The sequence below is a fragment of the Helianthus annuus genome, chromosome 5 (assembly GCF_002127325.2).
Source record: "Helianthus annuus cultivar XRQ/B chromosome 5, HanXRQr2.0-SUNRISE, whole genome shotgun sequence".
NCBI lineage: Eukaryota > Viridiplantae > Streptophyta > Magnoliopsida > Asterales > Asteraceae > Helianthus > Helianthus annuus.
Genome location: NC_035437.2, coordinates 124,308,381 through 124,327,833, shown reverse-complemented (window position 1 = coordinate 124,327,833; position 19,453 = coordinate 124,308,381). Strand labels below are relative to the sequence as shown.

General features: G+C 34.9%; 1 protein-coding gene across 43 annotated transcripts; it reads left to right on the top strand.

Moving 5' to 3' along the window:
* Window positions 1–4,898: 4,898 nt before the first annotated feature.
* On the top strand, window positions 4,899–14,698 carry LOC110941170. 43 transcript variants are annotated; one of them, XR_004892877.1, is made up of 19 exons: window positions 4,899–5,421; window positions 6,338–6,490; window positions 6,681–6,812; window positions 6,917–7,017; window positions 7,948–8,089; window positions 8,672–8,762; window positions 8,861–9,083; window positions 9,501–9,886; window positions 10,932–11,009; window positions 11,104–11,162; window positions 11,747–11,991; window positions 12,664–12,747; window positions 12,873–12,944; window positions 13,031–13,117; window positions 13,212–13,273; window positions 13,713–13,883; window positions 13,969–14,087; window positions 14,227–14,346; window positions 14,428–14,698. XR_004892877.1 is itself a non-coding variant. In XM_035990177.1 (13 exons), the coding sequence occupies exons 1-7, from the start codon at window positions 5,365–5,367 to the stop codon at window positions 9,578–9,580; spliced, it is 816 nt and encodes a 271-aa protein (XP_035846070.1). In that variant the 5' UTR covers window positions 4,900–5,364; the 3' UTR covers window positions 9,581–9,886; window positions 11,747–11,991; window positions 12,664–12,949; window positions 13,031–13,117; window positions 13,212–13,273; window positions 13,684–13,891; window positions 13,969–14,174. The 43 variants fall into 43 exon arrangements, 2 of the variants coding, with proteins under 2 accessions (XP_035846070.1, XP_022038479.1); XR_004892894.1 differs by having other exon boundaries at window positions 12,873–12,949; window positions 13,713–13,813; XR_004892884.1 differs by lacking the exon at window positions 10,932–11,009 and having other exon boundaries at window positions 5,103–5,421; window positions 6,681–6,832; window positions 9,501–9,546; window positions 9,621–9,886; window positions 12,873–12,949.
* Window positions 14,699–19,453: the final 4,755 nt, after the last annotated feature.

Below are 19,453 nucleotides of genomic sequence, written 5' to 3'. Positions count from 1 at the left end.
TATAAAATCTATATAACTTTTTAAGATGAACTAAAATAGTAAAGTAAATGTTAATAATATTAAAATGGCTTATTTGTAACCAACTACCATATATATTAAAGGATACAAATAATTACCCAAGTTGCAAAGAAAATCAATATTTTTATCCGTCAACTGTATTATTTGATTAATCTTTGTTCTCCATTTCTGTAATTATATCTTAATGTTTGTAAAGTGTCAATTGGCCAACACCATAATATCTTATGATTTTTTTATTTATTTAAGTAGGTGAAAAGAATTAGATATTTATAGAAAAACGATGATTACATGATGTTAAATTGTTAACGAGGAACCAAAGATAGAATTATAGAAATGGCTGATGAATAAGTTAGTCAAACTTATATAAAAGTTGAACATGTCGTATTTAATGAAGTTCATATCATATACTTAAATTATAATATAATGATAGTCTAATATTTTTGGTTTTTCTTTTTTAACGGTAAATTTGAATCACTGACGAACCACTAGAGTATCATCGTGCCACTAGCGAAACCACCTGATCATATCCATCTCCAGTAGGCAAAACCCAATAAAGTTGGGAAAAACCACTTGTAGGAATCGAACTCATGATCTAATGACCATAAGTCTTATCCCACCACCAAAATAACACTATGCTATAATGCCATGGGCTAATATTTTTGTAATATATTAAATTCACGATAAAAATATCTTTTTTTCCCTTAGAATATTGAAAATATTATCATACAATTTTTAAAACACCAGCATAAACATTTTTATAAAACTTTTGATGGAGCAATAATATTATATAATTTCAAATTTATAAAATACTTTTTTAACGACTAACATTTTATAAATCTAAACCAACGGATTGTTGGATAAGAACAGTTACAATGGATAGACCATCTCTAGAGAGCTGGACATATAAAAGGATAAGAACACAGTTGAAGGGGTATGGTTCTAAACCTCGCGTCACCTGACCGCGAGCGACCATTACCCTTATCAAAAAAACCCCACCAGCAAAGAACTGCGTCCATGCGGACGCATCCTTCGAATCCAATCGGTCAAAGGATAAGAAGAAGCCTTACCTTGTGTATGAAAGCGGATGTGCATAGCGATGCGGCTGGCACCGCATCATATGGACATTTTCGTCACGACAAGGGATCTGGGCAACAGCAACAGTCACCACGGACGGCGATGCGGCTTGGCACCGCATCCCGCATATGTCTTTGTCAAAGCATAGAGCGCGGGAACATCAAAGATTACCGCAGGCAACGATGCGGCCCGCACCGCATCCTGCCCACTAGGCAAGTGGGACTGACAACACAGAGCAAGTGGCACCACTGGCAGCCGCCTGTCAGGCCATACGTAAGCAACGGACTGACACTGTAGTAGTACGTGGCTTCAGCTACACAACCGACAAGCCTGACACTCCTGCAAAGGAGCAGCACGTTGTCAGTCCGTCCCTTCAACTCCTCCTTCACTGCTCGGCTATAAATACCAACCCCAAACCAGGTTTGAGGTATCTCTTCACAACTCTCACTACTACTACTATCACACTTTGCTTCCCAAGCAAATTACTGATTCTCACGCCGGAGAGTGGTAACAAGGAGCACCCACACCCCATCCTCCTTGTTACGAGTCACGGCTAGTTTCCTTGTGCAGGAGATCAACCGGCGGACGATCCAGCCAGCGATCCTCGAGAGGAAGAGATTAACCCTTCTTGACGAGACCAGTATGTTAACCCTGCCTGATTAACCATTGTTTCATCGACAGTGGATAGAGTGATAGACCATCTCTAGAGAGCAAACATATCGGAGAGGGTGCTTGGTTCTATGGCGAAGCTATGAAAACAATTACACTTTTTTCAAGATCGATAATAATAGTGTTTTTGTTTTCTTGAAGACTAGTGTTTTGCCTTTACAATATACTTGAACACGTTATATGACGAAAGTTATGCTACACATCACCCGCATTAGTGAATGCCAACCAAATCAAAATCTGATTAATGGAGTATATCAAACTATTGACAACGGTAAATAACAACATTAAAGTTATAACTTAGACTTTGTAATCGTGTTTGAATAACTTAATATCAAATTCAACTATTTTACATTATAACTTAAAAATTGTTTTTGTAGCCGATTTGTATAATAACTAGTTAATGCCTTGCTCGCGTTGCGGGGCGATGGCGGAATAATTCTCAATCAATTAAAAAACACTACTATAATTTTGCTAGGAAAAAACTAAAACGATGGTAAAACCGTAATTTTTGGCCCAGGGCAAAACTGTAACTTTTCAGTACTAATGAGCGAGTGTTAAGCAGCTCCTTGACACGAAAAAAAATTAAATGGAGTAAACCAATAAAAACAAAAAACTTTTATAGTTTTGCTAAAAAAAGTAAAACGATGGGGAAAACGTAATTTTGAACTGAGAGTAAAATCATAATTTTTATTTAGGGATAAAATCGTAAATTAAATGGACCAATGGGGGAGTGCCAAACAGCTGCCTGCATGACTGTAATTTTACACTGATAGCAAAATTGTAATTTAACCAAGAGAAGAAACAAAACGATGGAGAAAATGTAAATTTAAGTTGAGGGCAAAATCGTAAGTTGCCTGTGAGAAAAAAAAACTAATGGAAAAACTATAAATTTAAACGGGGCAAAATCATAATTTTTAACCGAGAGGAAAATTGAAGTGATGGCAAAAGCGTAAATTTATTTTTAAGTGGGGGTAAAAACATACTTTTGAACTGATGGCAAAATCGTAATTTTAAGGAAAAAACTAATGGCAAAAGTAATTTAAACGGGGCAAAATCGTAATTTTTAACTGAGGGCAAAATTGAAATTTTTAGCTGGGAGCAAAAGCGTGAATTTATTTTTAAGTTCGAGTAAAAACATAATTTTGAAGTAATGACAAAATCGTAATTTGAAAGCGGGATAAAATCGTAAATTTGTTGGGCCAATAGGGAAGTGTCAGGCAGCTGCCTGGCACTATTCCCATTGCCGCCCATTTCACTCAATCATTGAAAAGCACTATTACCGCATCTTGAGAATGTAGATGTAGTAAATATACGTTTTTTTTCTTTTTTTTTGAACGGTAAATTTGGATCACTGACTGACCACTGGAGTATCATCGTGCCACCACCAGAATCACCCGATCATATCCATCTCTACTAGGCATAATGCCTATACACCAATTCAGGAGGAAACCCAATAAATATGGAAAACCCCCTTGTGGGAATCGAACCAGGACCTATTGGCCCCGAATTCTTATCCCACCCACAAGATGTCACTAGGCTATAAGACCGTGCTTACTCGTGAAGAAATGGACGTTTTTAATGCCATCCACGCCCAAAGCACGCCCCATCTCGTCCCCCATGGGCGTTTTTTCGAAAAAAATGTGAGGAGCGTGCAATATTATTTCACGCCAAACCCCTTTTCTTGTGTCCAATCACCTTCATTTTCCTTTTTGTAAAACCAATCAGATTTTTTTGATGTTTTTTAATTTAATTTTATTACAAACATAATGTCCCACAATACCCACATCCCCACTACACCCATTTTAGAAAACGTCTCATAATTCCCCATTGCTAACTGGGCTGCCACATGACGCAAAACGCCCAATGATGAGGTGTTAACCATTACACATGGTCTAAAACCATTAGCATAAATAATATACGTATCAAAAACTATTTTAGGTTGTATTAATCATTGCAAATAATAAGCAAGACACAATTATTAAAGTGAAAGGGCTAAAAGAAAAGGTTTAGCACATTTAAATACACAGAAGATTCGGTGTGAAATTTTGTTTATTTCCATGTTTCACCATATATCCCGTCGATTAAGTTTTCATAGGATTTTATTGATAAAAATAATTAACTACAATACAACAATATATCTCCAGTTATCTTAAAAGACTAAAATACACGTGTTGCATCCTTGATACTTGGTACAAAATCACTCGATATAGGAATCAGCCATGCTCTGTGTAAACACATATTGACATATAGAATTAGTTAAAAATAGAGAGGTATAAGAACCGCAATTACATGTTTTAAATTACATAGTTTATATAGAAATATGTATATGTTTGTGTACACACAGTCACATCAAATTTGACCACTATTGAAGGAGATGATACTGCCTAATGCCTATTCAATTTTGGGGGAGCTTGAAAACTGAAAGACAACACGCTTTTAATTAAATATCAACATATAGAAATATAATTAGTATACCAATAACAGCTAACATTCACAATACAAAATTATATGACCCTCTTTATGTCTCATTATACTGAATAAGTGTTTGAAATTAGTCTGGAAATGACTTATTAGTTTTTTGAAAAAGCCGATAAGCTAATAAGCTATGCCAATATCAGGTTAGTCCACTTGGTAGAAGCTTATGTTTGTTAAAGAGAAAATCCTAGGTTTAAATCTAGGCAAGGGTAGTTATTTACTTAATTGGTCGCTTCAATAAGTTAATAAGTCATTTTTAAACTCAATCCCAAACACTCTGAATACAAAAACATAAATTATCTTATATCTGGCAATCTGGCGTATAAAGTCTTGAATTAGATATTCGTGCAAAAAGTTAGGAAATACAAAAAAAAATATATGGACGTAATACATAAACGAAATGAAGATTTTGTTGAAAAATTTAGCAAAACCTTTTTTTATTTTTTTATTACCATCGTATTTTCTTTTCTTTTTTAATTAAGTGAACATGGTGTTTTAACTTTTAACATGTATTTTTATAAGAGCTAATGGTTTATATAAAGTTATTAAAATTAACTAGTATTCAGCCCTTCCTCTTTTTTTTTTTGTGTGTGTGTGTGTGGGGGGGGGGGGGGGGGGGAGAATACTATATCATCATTACACAGCCTCCTTTCCTTTTGAGGGGAGTGGTGTTTGTGCATTGCAAACGCTAAACAAAATATGTAGGTTAACATCATCACACCACGATAATATCTATCTATTATACTAAATGAATTCTCTTAGGCCACAAGGGCTATTCTTAGCCAATCATTTTGATGATGTGGACACTCTCTTTGGCCAGAGAATTCTTTCATGGGCGCCAAACTCTTTTCCTCTATTTTCCTTTCACGCGGCTTCTTATACACGCTTTTATCTGTATCATTCAAAAACCCTAATTTTTCTTTAATCCTCCTGAACATCTCTCCCTAAATCTCTTTTGTTTTCCTTCGTGGAGATATCACTTGTGGGTTCCAATCGTGTAATCCGATTTACAACAGATCTAGGGTTTAACTACGATTCCAGACGGCGGCTAGGACTAGAGTTATGGTGTGGGGCAGGAAAGGCTCTTCAGGTTTAACGAGACCAGCATCATAACAATCAAATCAAGCAATGACGTTTAACGAGTCATCAATGGAGCAGACGATCTGCATCGTTAAAGCTATTCAGGTTTGATTTCAGTTTTATGTTAATTTGATATGTGTTTTCCTATGATTATCGTGTGGCTATGTTTATTCAGAACACCCTTTAATTTAAATGATACATGTTGCTTGCTTCTCTATTGTTTCATGATGCATCAATTTTTTTGGTGGGAAAGTGGTTTATCTCATTACTCTAGGGTTCTTAATCTTTGTTTGTAAATATGAGTACATGAACACATGAATATGTGTATTTAGAGTGGATTAAATTTCGGAATCATTCAGTTGTAATAATGAAATATAAAGAATTAAAGTTATTTGTTTCATGACTGCAATATCTTTAGGATCACTTAACCATGTTTGGTGGAATATCTATCTAGCCTTTAGTAAGTATTGTGTAAAGGACAAGGTAATTTTACTTTTAATGAAGAACAGGGGCATTTTGGGAATAGTATGGTTGGTGCTAGAATATTAATAATTTGCTGGTATGGTATGAAGTTTGTTAGACGAAATGATAGTTTGTTGTGCTTTGTTAAAAAGAATAAGGGGTATGGTGGGAATAAGGCGGAAAGTTATATTGATTGTGAGTATAGTGCTTTTCATGCGGCCGGGCAGATTTACTGTAAGAGGCACTAGGCAGTTTGCATATTGAAGAAGTAGTTGGCTATAAACAGGCAGAATTCCATGATATACTGGAGTAAGAATAGGGTTGACTTTCTAGGTCAACATGAAATAAGAGATGTCTCTTTGAGCAGGATTCGAGTTCGAGATTTTGCAGTCTCATGTAAAATTTTCATTTCCTGTTTGGACTATCAACCAGATCTTTTATTATTGTATGTTCTTTCATATTAATTTTCCATTTATTTACATGAATGTTAGTTTTATTATATAGATTTTAATAAATTGTGTTGATGTATCTTTTAATTTTCAACAAATAAATTTATCAGATTCTTCATTTTTTAAACCCGCCTTCCATGGGAATTAGTGGGCCTTCTTCCAAAAGCCATATCATTTTTGGAAGCCATGTCAAGTTTTCTTGCTATTCAAGATCATGGGAGATGTCTTTGTATTTGATTCCAAAAGCCATGTCATTTTTGAAGGTATGCAATATCTCATATTCTTTTATTTATCATCAACCTTTATTTGATTTGTAAATTAAGAAATAATATTTAATGTGATTGGAAGATTGAACACTTGATTTTGGGAATGAATCGAAAACTTGATTTTGGGAATGAAGCATATGTTGAAGCAAGCATGGGTCTAATTCTGTTGCTTTATCATAAACTACAGAATATTATTAGGAGCTTGCTGAACGGGACTCTACTGACTATGTTAAACCCGCTAGCATGGGTCATGGGAGTTGCAGCAATTATGGCCATTGCACTTGCCAACGGAAGAGTGACTGATCTCAAGTTCTCAACTGTATTCAAATATGCAACAACGTCGATAGCTATAAGTTCTTTATACATGTTGTAATATGTTGATCATTCTTTCAGATTAGCTGATGTAACTGAGTTATTGTGCAGGGTAAACCACCTAATTGGTTCATTTAGAACAAGTGGGATAGGTGTGGCACTGTCTGGTCCTGATGGCGGCTGCCCTCCTAACTGCTGCATCACCTGTTCAGGTTTCTTTTTCCATACCCCCTCAATGAGATTAAAAACTAGAGGCGACATTTTTGACCCGTTCTCCTATACATGGTTAAAGGGCATTCCTTAAGTGCCACTAGACCTGTACTGAACTGCAACCAGAAATTTAGGAATGATGGAACCAAGAACCAGAGCCATCTAAAGTTGTTTGGTATTTTGGTTCCACCGTTCCGGTTTAAAACTGGTTTGGTCCCAAACCGAATAATAAGTTGAATACAAATTGTTTTAAAGTGTTTTATATTTTGAAAATCGTAAATAGAAAAGGTCATGTTCAAGTTTGAAATACAAAGAGTTATTATAGTTCATAAAACACGTGTCAGTTTGGTGCTTCTGTTTAGGTACCAAACCTGACGGAACACTGAAACAGATAACCGGTGTTTTGAAATATATTGAAACAATAACCCACACTCGAAACTGTTTTCTTAAACAACAGATATGGCACGCGAACCGCTTATCCCAAGATAGTTATTTCTTTGTCTTTGTTTGGATTATTTTTTGCAGTCTCATGTAAAATTTTCATTTCCTGTTTAAAATATAAGGTCATAGAAAAAAAAAACTATTCAGATTACCATTGTACCAGACTAAGAATTGATTTCTTGAAAATATCCTGTATCAATAACTGAATGGTCCAAGTTCAGTTCTTTGTTTTATGTCCGGTATGTTTTTTGCATACTATAAAAAGGTCAAACGAGCAGTTCACGTAGGCAATCCTATTATGCGAATCCATTAAATGGAAGCCACCATCTTCCCATGACCCACTTTCCGTTTATGGATTACCTTGCTTTGTTGCGATTAACTTTGGTGCAAAGATTTATTTCACTGGTAAAGGAGACTCACGGGAGTTTTTACAAACATGCTGGTAACATAGATGCCGACTAATCTACTCATGATATTTGTTTTGATTTCAGGCTGTTCATCCACACTTTTGACAATTGCAGATGCATGTGTAATGTTAATAGGGGAAGGTTGCTTTACACATTTATGCTTATACATGAGTTTGCTAAACCCAACATCTACTTCAGAAGTTATGCTTTGTACCTGCCGAAACGGGTGAGTTCATGTTAGCACAAAGCACTTTTTTTTCCAAAATTGCCAATGCTTTCAGTTAATGATTAGCATGCCAAACGACTGTTAAAGATATGTTATTTTAGTTTTTAATGGAACCTATGCTTTTGAATAAAATAATTTAGGAGGTTTTAAGCATCAAAATTACACTACGGTTAACTTTTGTTGTGTTACCTAAGGATGAGCTCGGTACCAAAAATAATCAAATATGGGTACCGGTACCAAAAATGTTTGGTATACCAGTATTTGAAGGTAATTTTTGGGAAAATACGGCTACCTTATCGAAAGTACGGGTGCCAAAAATGCTAAAAAGTGGGTACCAATTCGATACCGAAAAAAATCAGTACCGAAGTACTGGTACCAGGTACCAAGTACCCAATGCTCATCCATACTATTACCTTATAAGTTTTTTCTTGGAACAAATTTAGCACTTCAAATGTAGCTTTGTTTTCCTTCTATATTATTGCATAAAAGGGCGACCTTGCTGTGGCTACAGAGGTTTTTGAAGTGGCCTTCTCACTGCGGGTTTCTTGATCATAAATTTTTGTGGGTTGTGTTTGATTTTAGGTCCATTTTCCCAAAGGATTCTTTTGACTTTGGAAGAGAAGAAAGTCGCTTTCAAAACCCATCTCATTAATTTAGACAACAAACCCATATGGTGATTATTATTATTGTCAGTGAATCTTGAATTTACACATGAAATGTTTGGTTGTTAGTGGGATTTTAATATAATTTTGTTTTTTGTGTTTGAGTAAGTTTCTTGAAGTGAACCCAGATGGGAAAGTTCCTTTGGCCTAATTTGATGAGAATTGGATATCTGATTGTAATGCTATTGTGGGTCTAATTAGGCTAGAAGGTGTGGGCTTCGTCCCACCCCCGTCGTGGCCCGGCACCGCTCCGTCACCCATTTCTCCCCTCCCCATCGTCGTCAAGATCGTCGAGCCTAGGACGATTGAGACGCTCCAAAAAAGACAAAAAGGTGTGTTTTTTTCTCTCGCGTATTTAGCTTCTTGTGATTTGCTTTTTTGTAATTTTGTTTCTGATTGTTAAATTGATGTGTGTTATGTGTAATTGATGCGTATATGTTGTTGTTTATTTTGTTAATCGATCTGTTTTATGTTTAGATTTGGGGAAAGTGAAGTTTTACTTATCGGTTAGTGGATTGATTTGAGTTTAATGATGTGTTAGGGTTTCTGTTTATGTAAATTTAGGTTAAAGTGTTGTGATCTTGATATGGATGATTGTTTCTCAAGTCGTGGTGTTCATGTTTTCAGTTGGGTTTTTTTCGGTTTTGATTTCGGTTCGATTTTCAGTTAATTCTTTATCTAAACAATCTGTGATTAATTGTTCATGAAATCGGTTTTCTGAAACAAAAATGTTGTTTGCTGGCAATTAGGGGATGAACTTAGAGGGCAGTCAAAAGTGTCGGAGGATCAGAAGTGGTACGCAGCGGCGTCGAGGTTGCTGTCTTGCTGACATGTGACATACTTCTAATTTGAGTTGGATGTTATTGTAGACCAGGAAGATCAGCAGATGAAGAGGAAAGTGTCAAGATTATCAGAATCTTTCAATGCTATTAAAGACGTAAATTTGCAGTTAACAGCATCTACTGCCAGGGAGCTAATTGAAGATCCTCTTAAATATGTTGGGTCCTCGAAAAGATGGAAAATTACGAGCAATTATGGTGACATTGGTTTTAAGTATAGAGATGACCAAACAATTGCTTATGTTGCTTCTCGGATGCCTGCGGTTTTCTCAGCTTGCTATAGAGTCCTCACTGAGGTATATCCATTTTCATTCTGCTCACAGTCTTACATTTTTAGTTCCTTAAGTTTATCTATGCTATTATTTTGTTATATCAAATTATTGGTATTTTTCTTTATAGAAAATACTCGTGGATGGTGTGTTTTTTCGTCTGTTAAGGTGGTGTTTTTGTTATTTGCATGAAGTTTTTTTTATAGACTCTGAACGACCTCTCTTATTGAACCTTATTTTTGGTCAAAAGAAGGCTACCTGAGTTTACACCAACTAAAGTGTTGGATTTTGGGGCTGGCACTGGCTCTGCCTTTTGGTATGAATTCGCTTTATGATCATTTACGTTTATCTTTAATTGACCTGTTATACAAAGGTATTTTAAAAACTTCATTTTATCTTTATTATCTATATAGAAGTAACTTAAGAAGTATAGTCTTTTAGAACAATATTTTTGCATATGATCATTTGAAACAGGACACTAATGGTCGTTTGGTTCTTTTAGAACAATATTTTTGCATATGATCTTTTTTTTAACTTATGTAATGTTTGGTTTTTTAATATTAATGAATTTCTTTTTTTAACTTATGTAATGTTTGGTTTTTAAAAAAATAGATAAATTAAAAAAAAAGGTTAATATGGTGGGGTAGGACCATCCTCCATTTCCATTGATCTACCTTGGAGGAGCATCCTCCAAGGGACTATGATGTGGCGCCTACGTGGCGGATCATCCTTCAAGGGAGGACCATCACCATACCGCATAGCCTTATTGAAGATAAGTACCCTGACCCTTCACTTGCCACTTCCCCTGAACTTGCCTCTGTGTATGCTCTGTCTCTGTATATAGGTCATATGACTATTGGTATGTCATAATAGCAACAAAATATATAACAGTTACTGGTGCCTCCTATTAGAACCATTTTTTTTCAGTTCATGTTTTCTCTACCCAGCGTTGTTTTACCTTCATTTAGAACCATTTTTTAATAAATTATGATGACTTAGTGGATGATTTTAAGCCATTTGACCTAAAAGGTCAAAATTTACCTTCATTTATATCTGGGTAACAATGTTGCAGGAAAACACTCAATCTTTTAAGTCTTTACCTTCATTACTCTGCAGTGGCAGGTACCAAGTCTCTTTTGAGGCATCAAAAGTACTTCACTTTTTTGGTATTCTATTAATAGGGTTTATAATAAATTATTTACCTCAACACTGATGGAATTTTTTATGATTTAATATGTTAACAGGAGACTAAGGTTTCATACGTTGAAGCAAGGGTTTGAAATTGTTTGTTGCCCTTCTCATGGTACTACAATCAATCTTCAACGTATTTGCATAATTACTCCTACGAAAGAAGCAATTGATAGAAATGATTGGGTGTTTTGAGTATTTAGGTCAACATAGTAGTAATTAGATGACACAATTGGTTATATGATATAGTTTACATGCAGGATAATCTTGATGACCGAAAGCTTATTATTTAATCACTGTATTTTCTTATTATTCAATCACTATATTATCTTATACATGCATTTAGAGGTTGATGATAATAACACTGTATTAGATCAACTCGCACCGAATGATGCTATTGGAGTTTAATGTGACTGATGCTCAACTTTTTGAGATGGGTCATCCGAAATCTTGGACAAATTATCTAGAATTTTTGTTTATTTACTATGAATTTAAGATGGGAAAGTTGAACTTAACTCTTCGATTTATCGTGTTTTTTATGTTAAGAAAAAGACATAAAATGCATAGTGTTTTTTTTATTATTTTGAAATAATGTACCCGTTATGCTTAGTATCATGGGTTTCTTTTTCTTTTATGTGTTTCTATTTCTTTTATGAAGATAGATTTCTCATAATTCTGTTGCTTTATCGTAAACTACAGAATATTATTGGGAGCTTGCTGAACGGGACTCTACTGACTATGTTAAACCCGCTAGCATGGGTCATGGAAGTTGCAGCATTATGGCCATTGCACTTGCAGTGTGGTTGCCATATCGAGTGTGGTTGCCATATCATGACTCACCAGGCCTAGCCATGTCTCTAGCTATGGTTACCTGAGATGAGAAAGGTTAGCTGTTGGCCAAACGTGTTGCTGACAAAAGCAACATACATGCTTCTATATGCAAGGTAATTTTGCACTTTAATCATTTACGACAAAATATAGGTGATTCGGATGTATCTTTTCCATCTATGTCGAATAATCTTACTATATTTACCTTTTTTTTCAATATATGAGTTTCTGTTTATACATTTATACACTTTTATATGGTAGTAACAATCCTTATATGTTAATAGACAAGTGAAATGAATAGTGTTTTAAGGCGTGACCCTCATAAATTCTGTTAACACGATAAAAGCAAGCGCTTTTCCATAAGGAAATCGACAATAAAATGTTAATCAATTTTTGTTGTTTATTTTCAGAATCGTGAGAACCATGTAATGCATTTGTATATATCGATTTGAATGTGATACATGGGACACTTATGTAACCGGTCTCTGTTTCTCTCGGTCATTACTTCTGATTATCTTTTATGCTCTATGTACAAATGCACTATGCGGTTATTATGGTTTTCAACATATTATTGATTCTAAAACCAGCGTGCCCCTTTTGCTTTTTTGGCAATAAATGAGGAATAATTATTTCATCTTTACATGATTTATGAAGCCGGCCCGCTAAACCAGATTTTATAAACCATTGGTATCTCTGCTAATAGGATTGATGAACGAGTGGTTGTCACACGTTTTTAACAAAACTTTTGAACATTTAATTGATGTGTGTTCTTTTGATTGTATGTGCAGGCTTCAGCAATACAAAGTGGTTGAGATGAAACTTCTTGCCCAATAGAGAGATCTTCAGGGAGTTATGATATGGATATAAGAATCGTAATATTTATATTAAAAAAAGTTACTCTTTAATAACACACTGATTGATATAACGTATGGATTTGGTTTGGTCCAAATAATCTTCCAGTTTCAAAATATCTTCATATTTGTTTTCTGCTTACCAGGCGAAGATTCCAAATATTGAGAAGTGCTTAGACGTTGTTGCTACTTTACAAGCTAAGAAAGACAATGATGAGGTTAGGTATTATACTTAATGTCATTGAGAAGTCTTTTTGAATAAGTTATATGGCATTATCATATTACCTTAACATGTATTTGCAAGAAAATGAGCCGTTTGAGAAGGTGGTCTGTTATGGGTTGGTGCCATTTATGATACTTTATTTGATCACCGATTACAAGATTGGTCCAGGTCTTGCTTCAGCAGTTTCATTCTCCCTCTTTCTTAAGGGTTATTACCAAGTCTCATTTCTATTTATCTTTTTTTTTTGGCAAATTTTCTATAGGTTTTCTTTGCGGTTTACTTCCTCCAATTCGTTTAGGCGTTTTGAGAATCTGTCCAGTTAATGTAAGAATTAGCTTTCAAACATGTTTACAGTTTTAGAGCATTCTACATTTTCTAAAAGTAGTTATATATATTTATTTTTAGGCATCAAGGAGTATCAACATATTTATTACGTAATCTGTTCGGCTCTTTCGTTCAAGCTCAATACTATTATTAAGATAAAATGAATTTGTTTTATACAAGTATGTTTAAGTTGATTTTGAGAAGTTATACCATCAAAAATCAATTTTTTTTCTTTTTCAAACATGAATCTTACCATCTTTGTTTATCCTAAGGCTAGAAGTTAGATTTTGGTTTTTTATATTCTCTCTTACTACTGTAGCTTGCAATTTCTTTGATTCTTTTCATGTTTCTTCTAAATTTTAAGTTCTCTAAAAAGTATCTACAGTAAATTGAATTGGATTTTGTATTAGGTAGCGACTGGTTGCTTTGGTTTTTGTAGTATACATGAGGATTTTCCTGTCGAAATCGAGTATCGATGTTGTGGTGATCGCTGCTTCTTGAAAGACGAGACGGAAGATGAACATCAGCTTGAAAAGAAGTGTACGGACAATCGTCACACTTTATGTACAAGTCCTTCTTTGGAGGATTCAGTTTCATTGTTGAGGAGCATGTACATTGGTCATTTAATCTTACAACTATTTAATTAGTCCATTTGTTTTTTGATTTTTTTGTGATAAACGCTTTATGTATTACAGGTAGCAAAGGATACATCAACACCTATTGATGATTATTGATGATGGTTGTTCAAGTGGAGGCTGCCATTATTTGGACGACCCATCTAAACCAGCGAATGGTTGCTTATGACATAATGATTGTAATTCGATTGCCGTTAATTATTTATATTCATACGATTGCGCTGATATACGTCTATTGCCTTTAATTATTCACATGATTGCACTTATGTCTATTGTCGTTAATGATTCAAACTGATATGGTTAAATTACTGAAAACAGGAAAAAAGAGCCTTTAAGGTATATTGCCTTTAATTATTCACGTGATTGCACTGATATACGTCAAGTTCAATCTTTCTGCACCTCTAAAGTCCACATAAATCATACTCCCTGCCACTTCAGGTATATTGCCTTCTCTTATGTGAAAACTTATTTTCTTGGTAATTTGTACCTTATCTAACTTAACTGGAATTTTATTTTCAGGGTCATATCCTTCTCATATATGGTAACAAATCTATTTAGTATGAGTTATGCACGAAGATGACCACATAATTCTCTAGCAATACCTAGACTGAGAACCGGCTCAATAGAAGTCTGAAGATCTCGACGAGTCATAGTTTCTTTTATATGTAATGTTTTTAATTATGAAAATAGTTTCCATTAGCTCTTTTACAGGTGACTTTATATTATTCAAAATTTAGAAAAAAAAGTTTACATGTTTTATAGTTCTATAAAGAATCTCATTTGATACTTATTAGGATGACCCGGTGACTGCGCATAATGTCGTAAGAATCTCATTTGATACTTATTAGAATGACCCGGTAACTGCCCATAATGTAGTTAGTACCTACAGTCATTACATATTTGATGAGTATTTTTTCAGTACGGGTCAAAATGGGTTAGTTTGACCATTCAACAATTTTTGTTTTCCCTTCAACGGGTTTGGAAGACCTTTAGCAGTAGCGTAAAGATTATGTATTTGATATGTTTCATGTTTAGGTATAGCTTTAAAGTTTACCTAAGAGTGAATTTAGAGGGCACAATAACTTAAATGTTTTATTTTACTTTTTGCAAAGCATGTGTTTAACTTAGATACTTGCAAGCTTTTATTGGAATGCGACCTCTACCGAAGATCGCATGGCTTTGATCAATGGTCTATGTTAAGTGGTGTATTTATCCAAAGTCTTTTTTTTTATTTCATGTGTTTACATGTGTGGATTCGGATTGTGGGTTTTAAATGACTTTCTATCACTTGCTGGTGTTCGGGTTAATTTCGATACGTTTCCACACATTGTAGTTAAAGAAAGAATAATTGCCCTAATCCTTTCTATTAAGAAGATTCCTTTTGCTTTTTAAAGGAGGCAATTTTCACTGTTGTATGTTTCGCCAATGACAACCAACAAAAGTCAAGGGCAGTCACTTTCTAGAGTTGGTTTATAATTGAAACAACCCGTATTCTCTAATAGTCAATTGTATGTTGCTTTATGAAGGGTAAAAACACAAGATGAAGTCTAATCACTAATACTTGATAACAATGGTAAACCTACAGATAAAACAACTAATGTGGTGTATAAAGAGTTTTTCAACGAATTGTGATTTGTGCATATTGATGGTTAATAAAAGGTTTTGACCTGATCCGTTTCAACACGTGTATTTATTCATAACATTTTATGTAAACGATTATGATGATGAGATATTATCTTTTAATCAACCCGTGTAATAGAAGATTCCTTTTGCTTTTCAAATGAGGCAATTTCCACTGGTCGTATGTTTTGCAATGACGATCAACAAAAGTCAAGGTCAGTCTCTTTCAAGAGTTGGTTTGTACCTCAAACAACTGGTCTTCTCTCATGGTCAATTGTATGTTGCCTTATCAAGGGTGAAAACAAGAAATGGAGTCAAAATAGTCATACTTGACAACAACGGAAAACCTACAGAAAAACAACTAATGTGGTGTATAAAGAGATTTTCAACGAATTGTGATATTTGCATATTGATGGTTAATAAAAAGTTTTTACATGATCCGTTTCAAGACGTGTATATATTCATAACATTTTATGTAAACAACGATGATGAAGCGATATTATCTTTAATCAACCCGTGTAATACACGGGTCCTTAGGCTAGTAAAACAATATTTAAAACATAAACATTCATTCTGTAGTATTTTAAAGAACAAAATCAGTGGCTTTTATACCACCGACACCTCAACTTTCAAACCTAGTCACCACCATCACTTTTACTTTGAATTTCCACAACAACACCATCATCTTTCAAACTTGGCAAATACACCCCTTTACTTTGTTTTTTCACCATCACCCCTCAGTTTTTACACATTTACGCCACCACCCCTCTACTTTTAAATTTCCACCACCACTCCCTCATCTTTTACACATTTCTGCCACCCTTCTACTTTTACACTCTTCCATTTTTAGACTTTGTGTTTTTACCCTTTGCTCTATTATTTCATTTTTATACCCGCTCAACTTTGAAAAACTGCAACTGTAAGTCTGTAACCCCTAGACTACTACTCCTACTTTTGCAAATGTCATCGCATTGTGTTTTATGAAATGTCTTAGGCATTGTATTTTACATTTCGTGTCTACCTTTGTGTTTTACACTTTTTTGTAATTCTCTTTTACGCATTGTGTTTTACATTTTTTTTAAATTGTCTTTTACACATTGTGTTTTACAAATAGTGTGTCGTCTTAATACACGTTTCCACCCGTTGTGCGCCCGCCGCAACGCGCGGCGGGCAAAATACTGGTATTATCGCTAAAGTCGGTGTCCTTTGCCACCGACAAATCACCCCCCTCAACTTTGCAAATTGCTAATTTTGGTCACGTCCTTTCTTCATTTTAAAATTTCTACAATATAACCTGTTGAGTTTCTAATGTTTTAACTTTACCCTTATATGTTATCCGAAAATCTGTATCTGAAATATCCGAAATTTCGGATATCCGAAAACCGGATAATCCGAATTTTCGGATTCGGATGTTAATTTCTAAAATTTCGGATAATCGAATTATTCGATATCCAAAACTAGTATTTTTATAAATATATATATATATATATATATATGTATATGAGCACTGTATTTTGTTTGAAATATAATAAAAAAATAGTAAATAATCGGATTCGGATGTTGATTTATGAATGTTTTTTTGTTTTCAATGTTGGAAATTTGGAAAATCGAATAGAGGTTTCGTTTTAATTTATGGATGATACGGATTTTTTATTGTTTTTATAAATTCGGATATTCATTTGGATATCCGAATCCGTATCCGAAGTTTCGGATATCCGAAATTTTGGATGTTGATTCAGATACTAATATTCATTATCCAAACTTTTCGGATATCCGAAAACCGAATAATCCAAACTTGAACAACCCTACTGCTTATAGTAAGACCTGTGGCTCTAGAGACATACCCCGATTTAAGAATCATAACATACAAAAGCACACAACGACCCCAAAATAATAATAATAATAATAATAATAATAATAATAATAATAATAATAGAATAAATAAAACAAATAAGTAAGCAAAAATGTTTTGTAATAAAAAAATTAGTGAAAACATGCGCATATATATATAATGCAAAAGTTATTATAAATTAGTTATAAGGATCCAATCAACAGACTCATAGACATTAGCGCAACTGGAACCAAATTCCAAGCTACCATAATAGAAAGCATATATATATAATGCAAAAATGTTTTGTAATAAAAAAATTAGTGAAAACATGCGCATATATATATAATGCAAAAGTTATTATAAATTAGAAGCCGTAACCACGATGTGCTCATCATTGCCTTTCACCTTCCAAATCTGAATCCAAATAAGAAAGCATAGAAAAGTAAACCGAATATCAATCGTAGGCTAAAATATTTACCGACAGACAACCGGTTGCTTTCTTTAAGCTGTCTGAGTCGTCGCGACTTAAAAATACAATTCCACAGAGCCTTTATAAATGTCTAATAATCATCAATTATCTTGGATGCCCACAACCAAGGTTTAGAGTCCACAATGTACACAAATTCGAACAATTTTAGTAACAAACAAACTCAACAGGAACACATACAACAAATCAAACCCCCAACTTATCAATCAATCATACCCAGTAAAATTCCACTCTTAGCCAGGCTACTCATAGGGTCTGGGGAGGGCGAGATGTAGACAAGCCTTACCTCTATCCCAAGGGATAAAGAGGTTGCTTCCGGTGAGACCCCAGCTCCAAAGCCACATGCGTCAAATGAATCATAAATAGGCACATAACTACTTTAGAAGCTATAACAACCCTCGGTAAAACCGACATCCTCATAATATTTCTGACACTCTAATATATATTGTAAATATATCAACTTGTCTTTATATGCACCCCGTATGTGAAAACCGAGCCCCAAGATAGATTATACTATATAAAATAAATAAAAAAACAATAATTATTAAGCTGAGGCGGGCCGCGTAGGGCCTCACCTCAAGTCCATGCGGGCCGCGCGAGTAGGAGAACCCGATATCGTCAAACCATAAGCCCAAGCGGGCCGCGTACCTATTCAGTTTAGTTGATGCGGGCCGCGAGCGACCCAATTTGTGGCGTGACCCGGTGCGGCCACGTGTCATCATCGTGGCGAGTCTAGTAGATGAGCCGGACAAGCTAGTCCGTTGACTAGCATTGACGCGGGCCGCGTAGACCCGGCCCAAACTTCACGCGGGCCGCGAGGAAGTCCAATTACAGCCCTATATAAGAAGGCAACGGGCTTTCGGTTTTCGTCGCTCAAATCTTTCTTTCTTTCTAAATTTCTGAAGTAGTATACACTATACCCGGGCATTATACCCCCTAAAATAGCGAGGTTCTGCTACGATGTAAGTATTATAACCCCTGGAGACGTATTAGATACGCTGCCCGATTGATCTAGGGTTCCGTAACGGCTGTCGTGGTTCTGCCCGACGTAGTCGTTGGAATGCCGTCTCGGGGAGGGTATTACTAATGTTAAAATGGGTTATTATACTAACACACGTGCATTTGTGTAATTTATAGATTATCTCCAGGAAACCCTTACGAAAAACCTAAAACAGCAATGTGAGTAATCTCCTTTTTGTTAACTGTTTTTACAAAACCTTAAATACCTTTCCATGCAAATGACAGTTATTGAGTATTTGTGAAGAATACAATTATAGTGGGTATGTTGGGGTTTTGTATACAAAATTGGTTACTGGCGTGGTAACATCCCATAAGTTGAGTATGACCGTACCACTGATGTTAATTGTGATGTCTTGGATACAAATGTAATTGCGGATGTGCCCTCAATACTGTAAATTGGTTTTTACTTAAACTTGATTAAACTGGGATTCACTCACCAGTATTTCCCACTGACAAAATGTTTTTAAAACGCGTTTCAGGTAACAAAGTGTGAAAGCCAAATAGAAGCCAGCTGGACAGCACTGAAGGCTTGGAAAAGTGGCAATAAAGTTACCTAAGAATAAAATGATGTTTTTATTAAATAAATA

Excerpts from the sequence above, each read along its gene's own strand:
- LOC110941170 (XM_035990177.1), top strand. The coding sequence starts at position 5,365 with ATGACGTTTAACGAGTCATCAATGGAGCAGACGATCTGCATCGTTAAA. Across the intron at positions 6,491-6,680 it reads AAGCCATGTCATTTTTGAAG|AATATTATTAGGAGCTTGCT; the intron begins GTATGCAATATC and ends CATAAACTACAG. Across the intron at positions 9,084-9,500 it reads GCTCCAAAAAAGACAAAAAG|GGGATGAACTTAGAGGGCAG; the intron begins GTGTGTTTTTTT and ends GCTGGCAATTAG.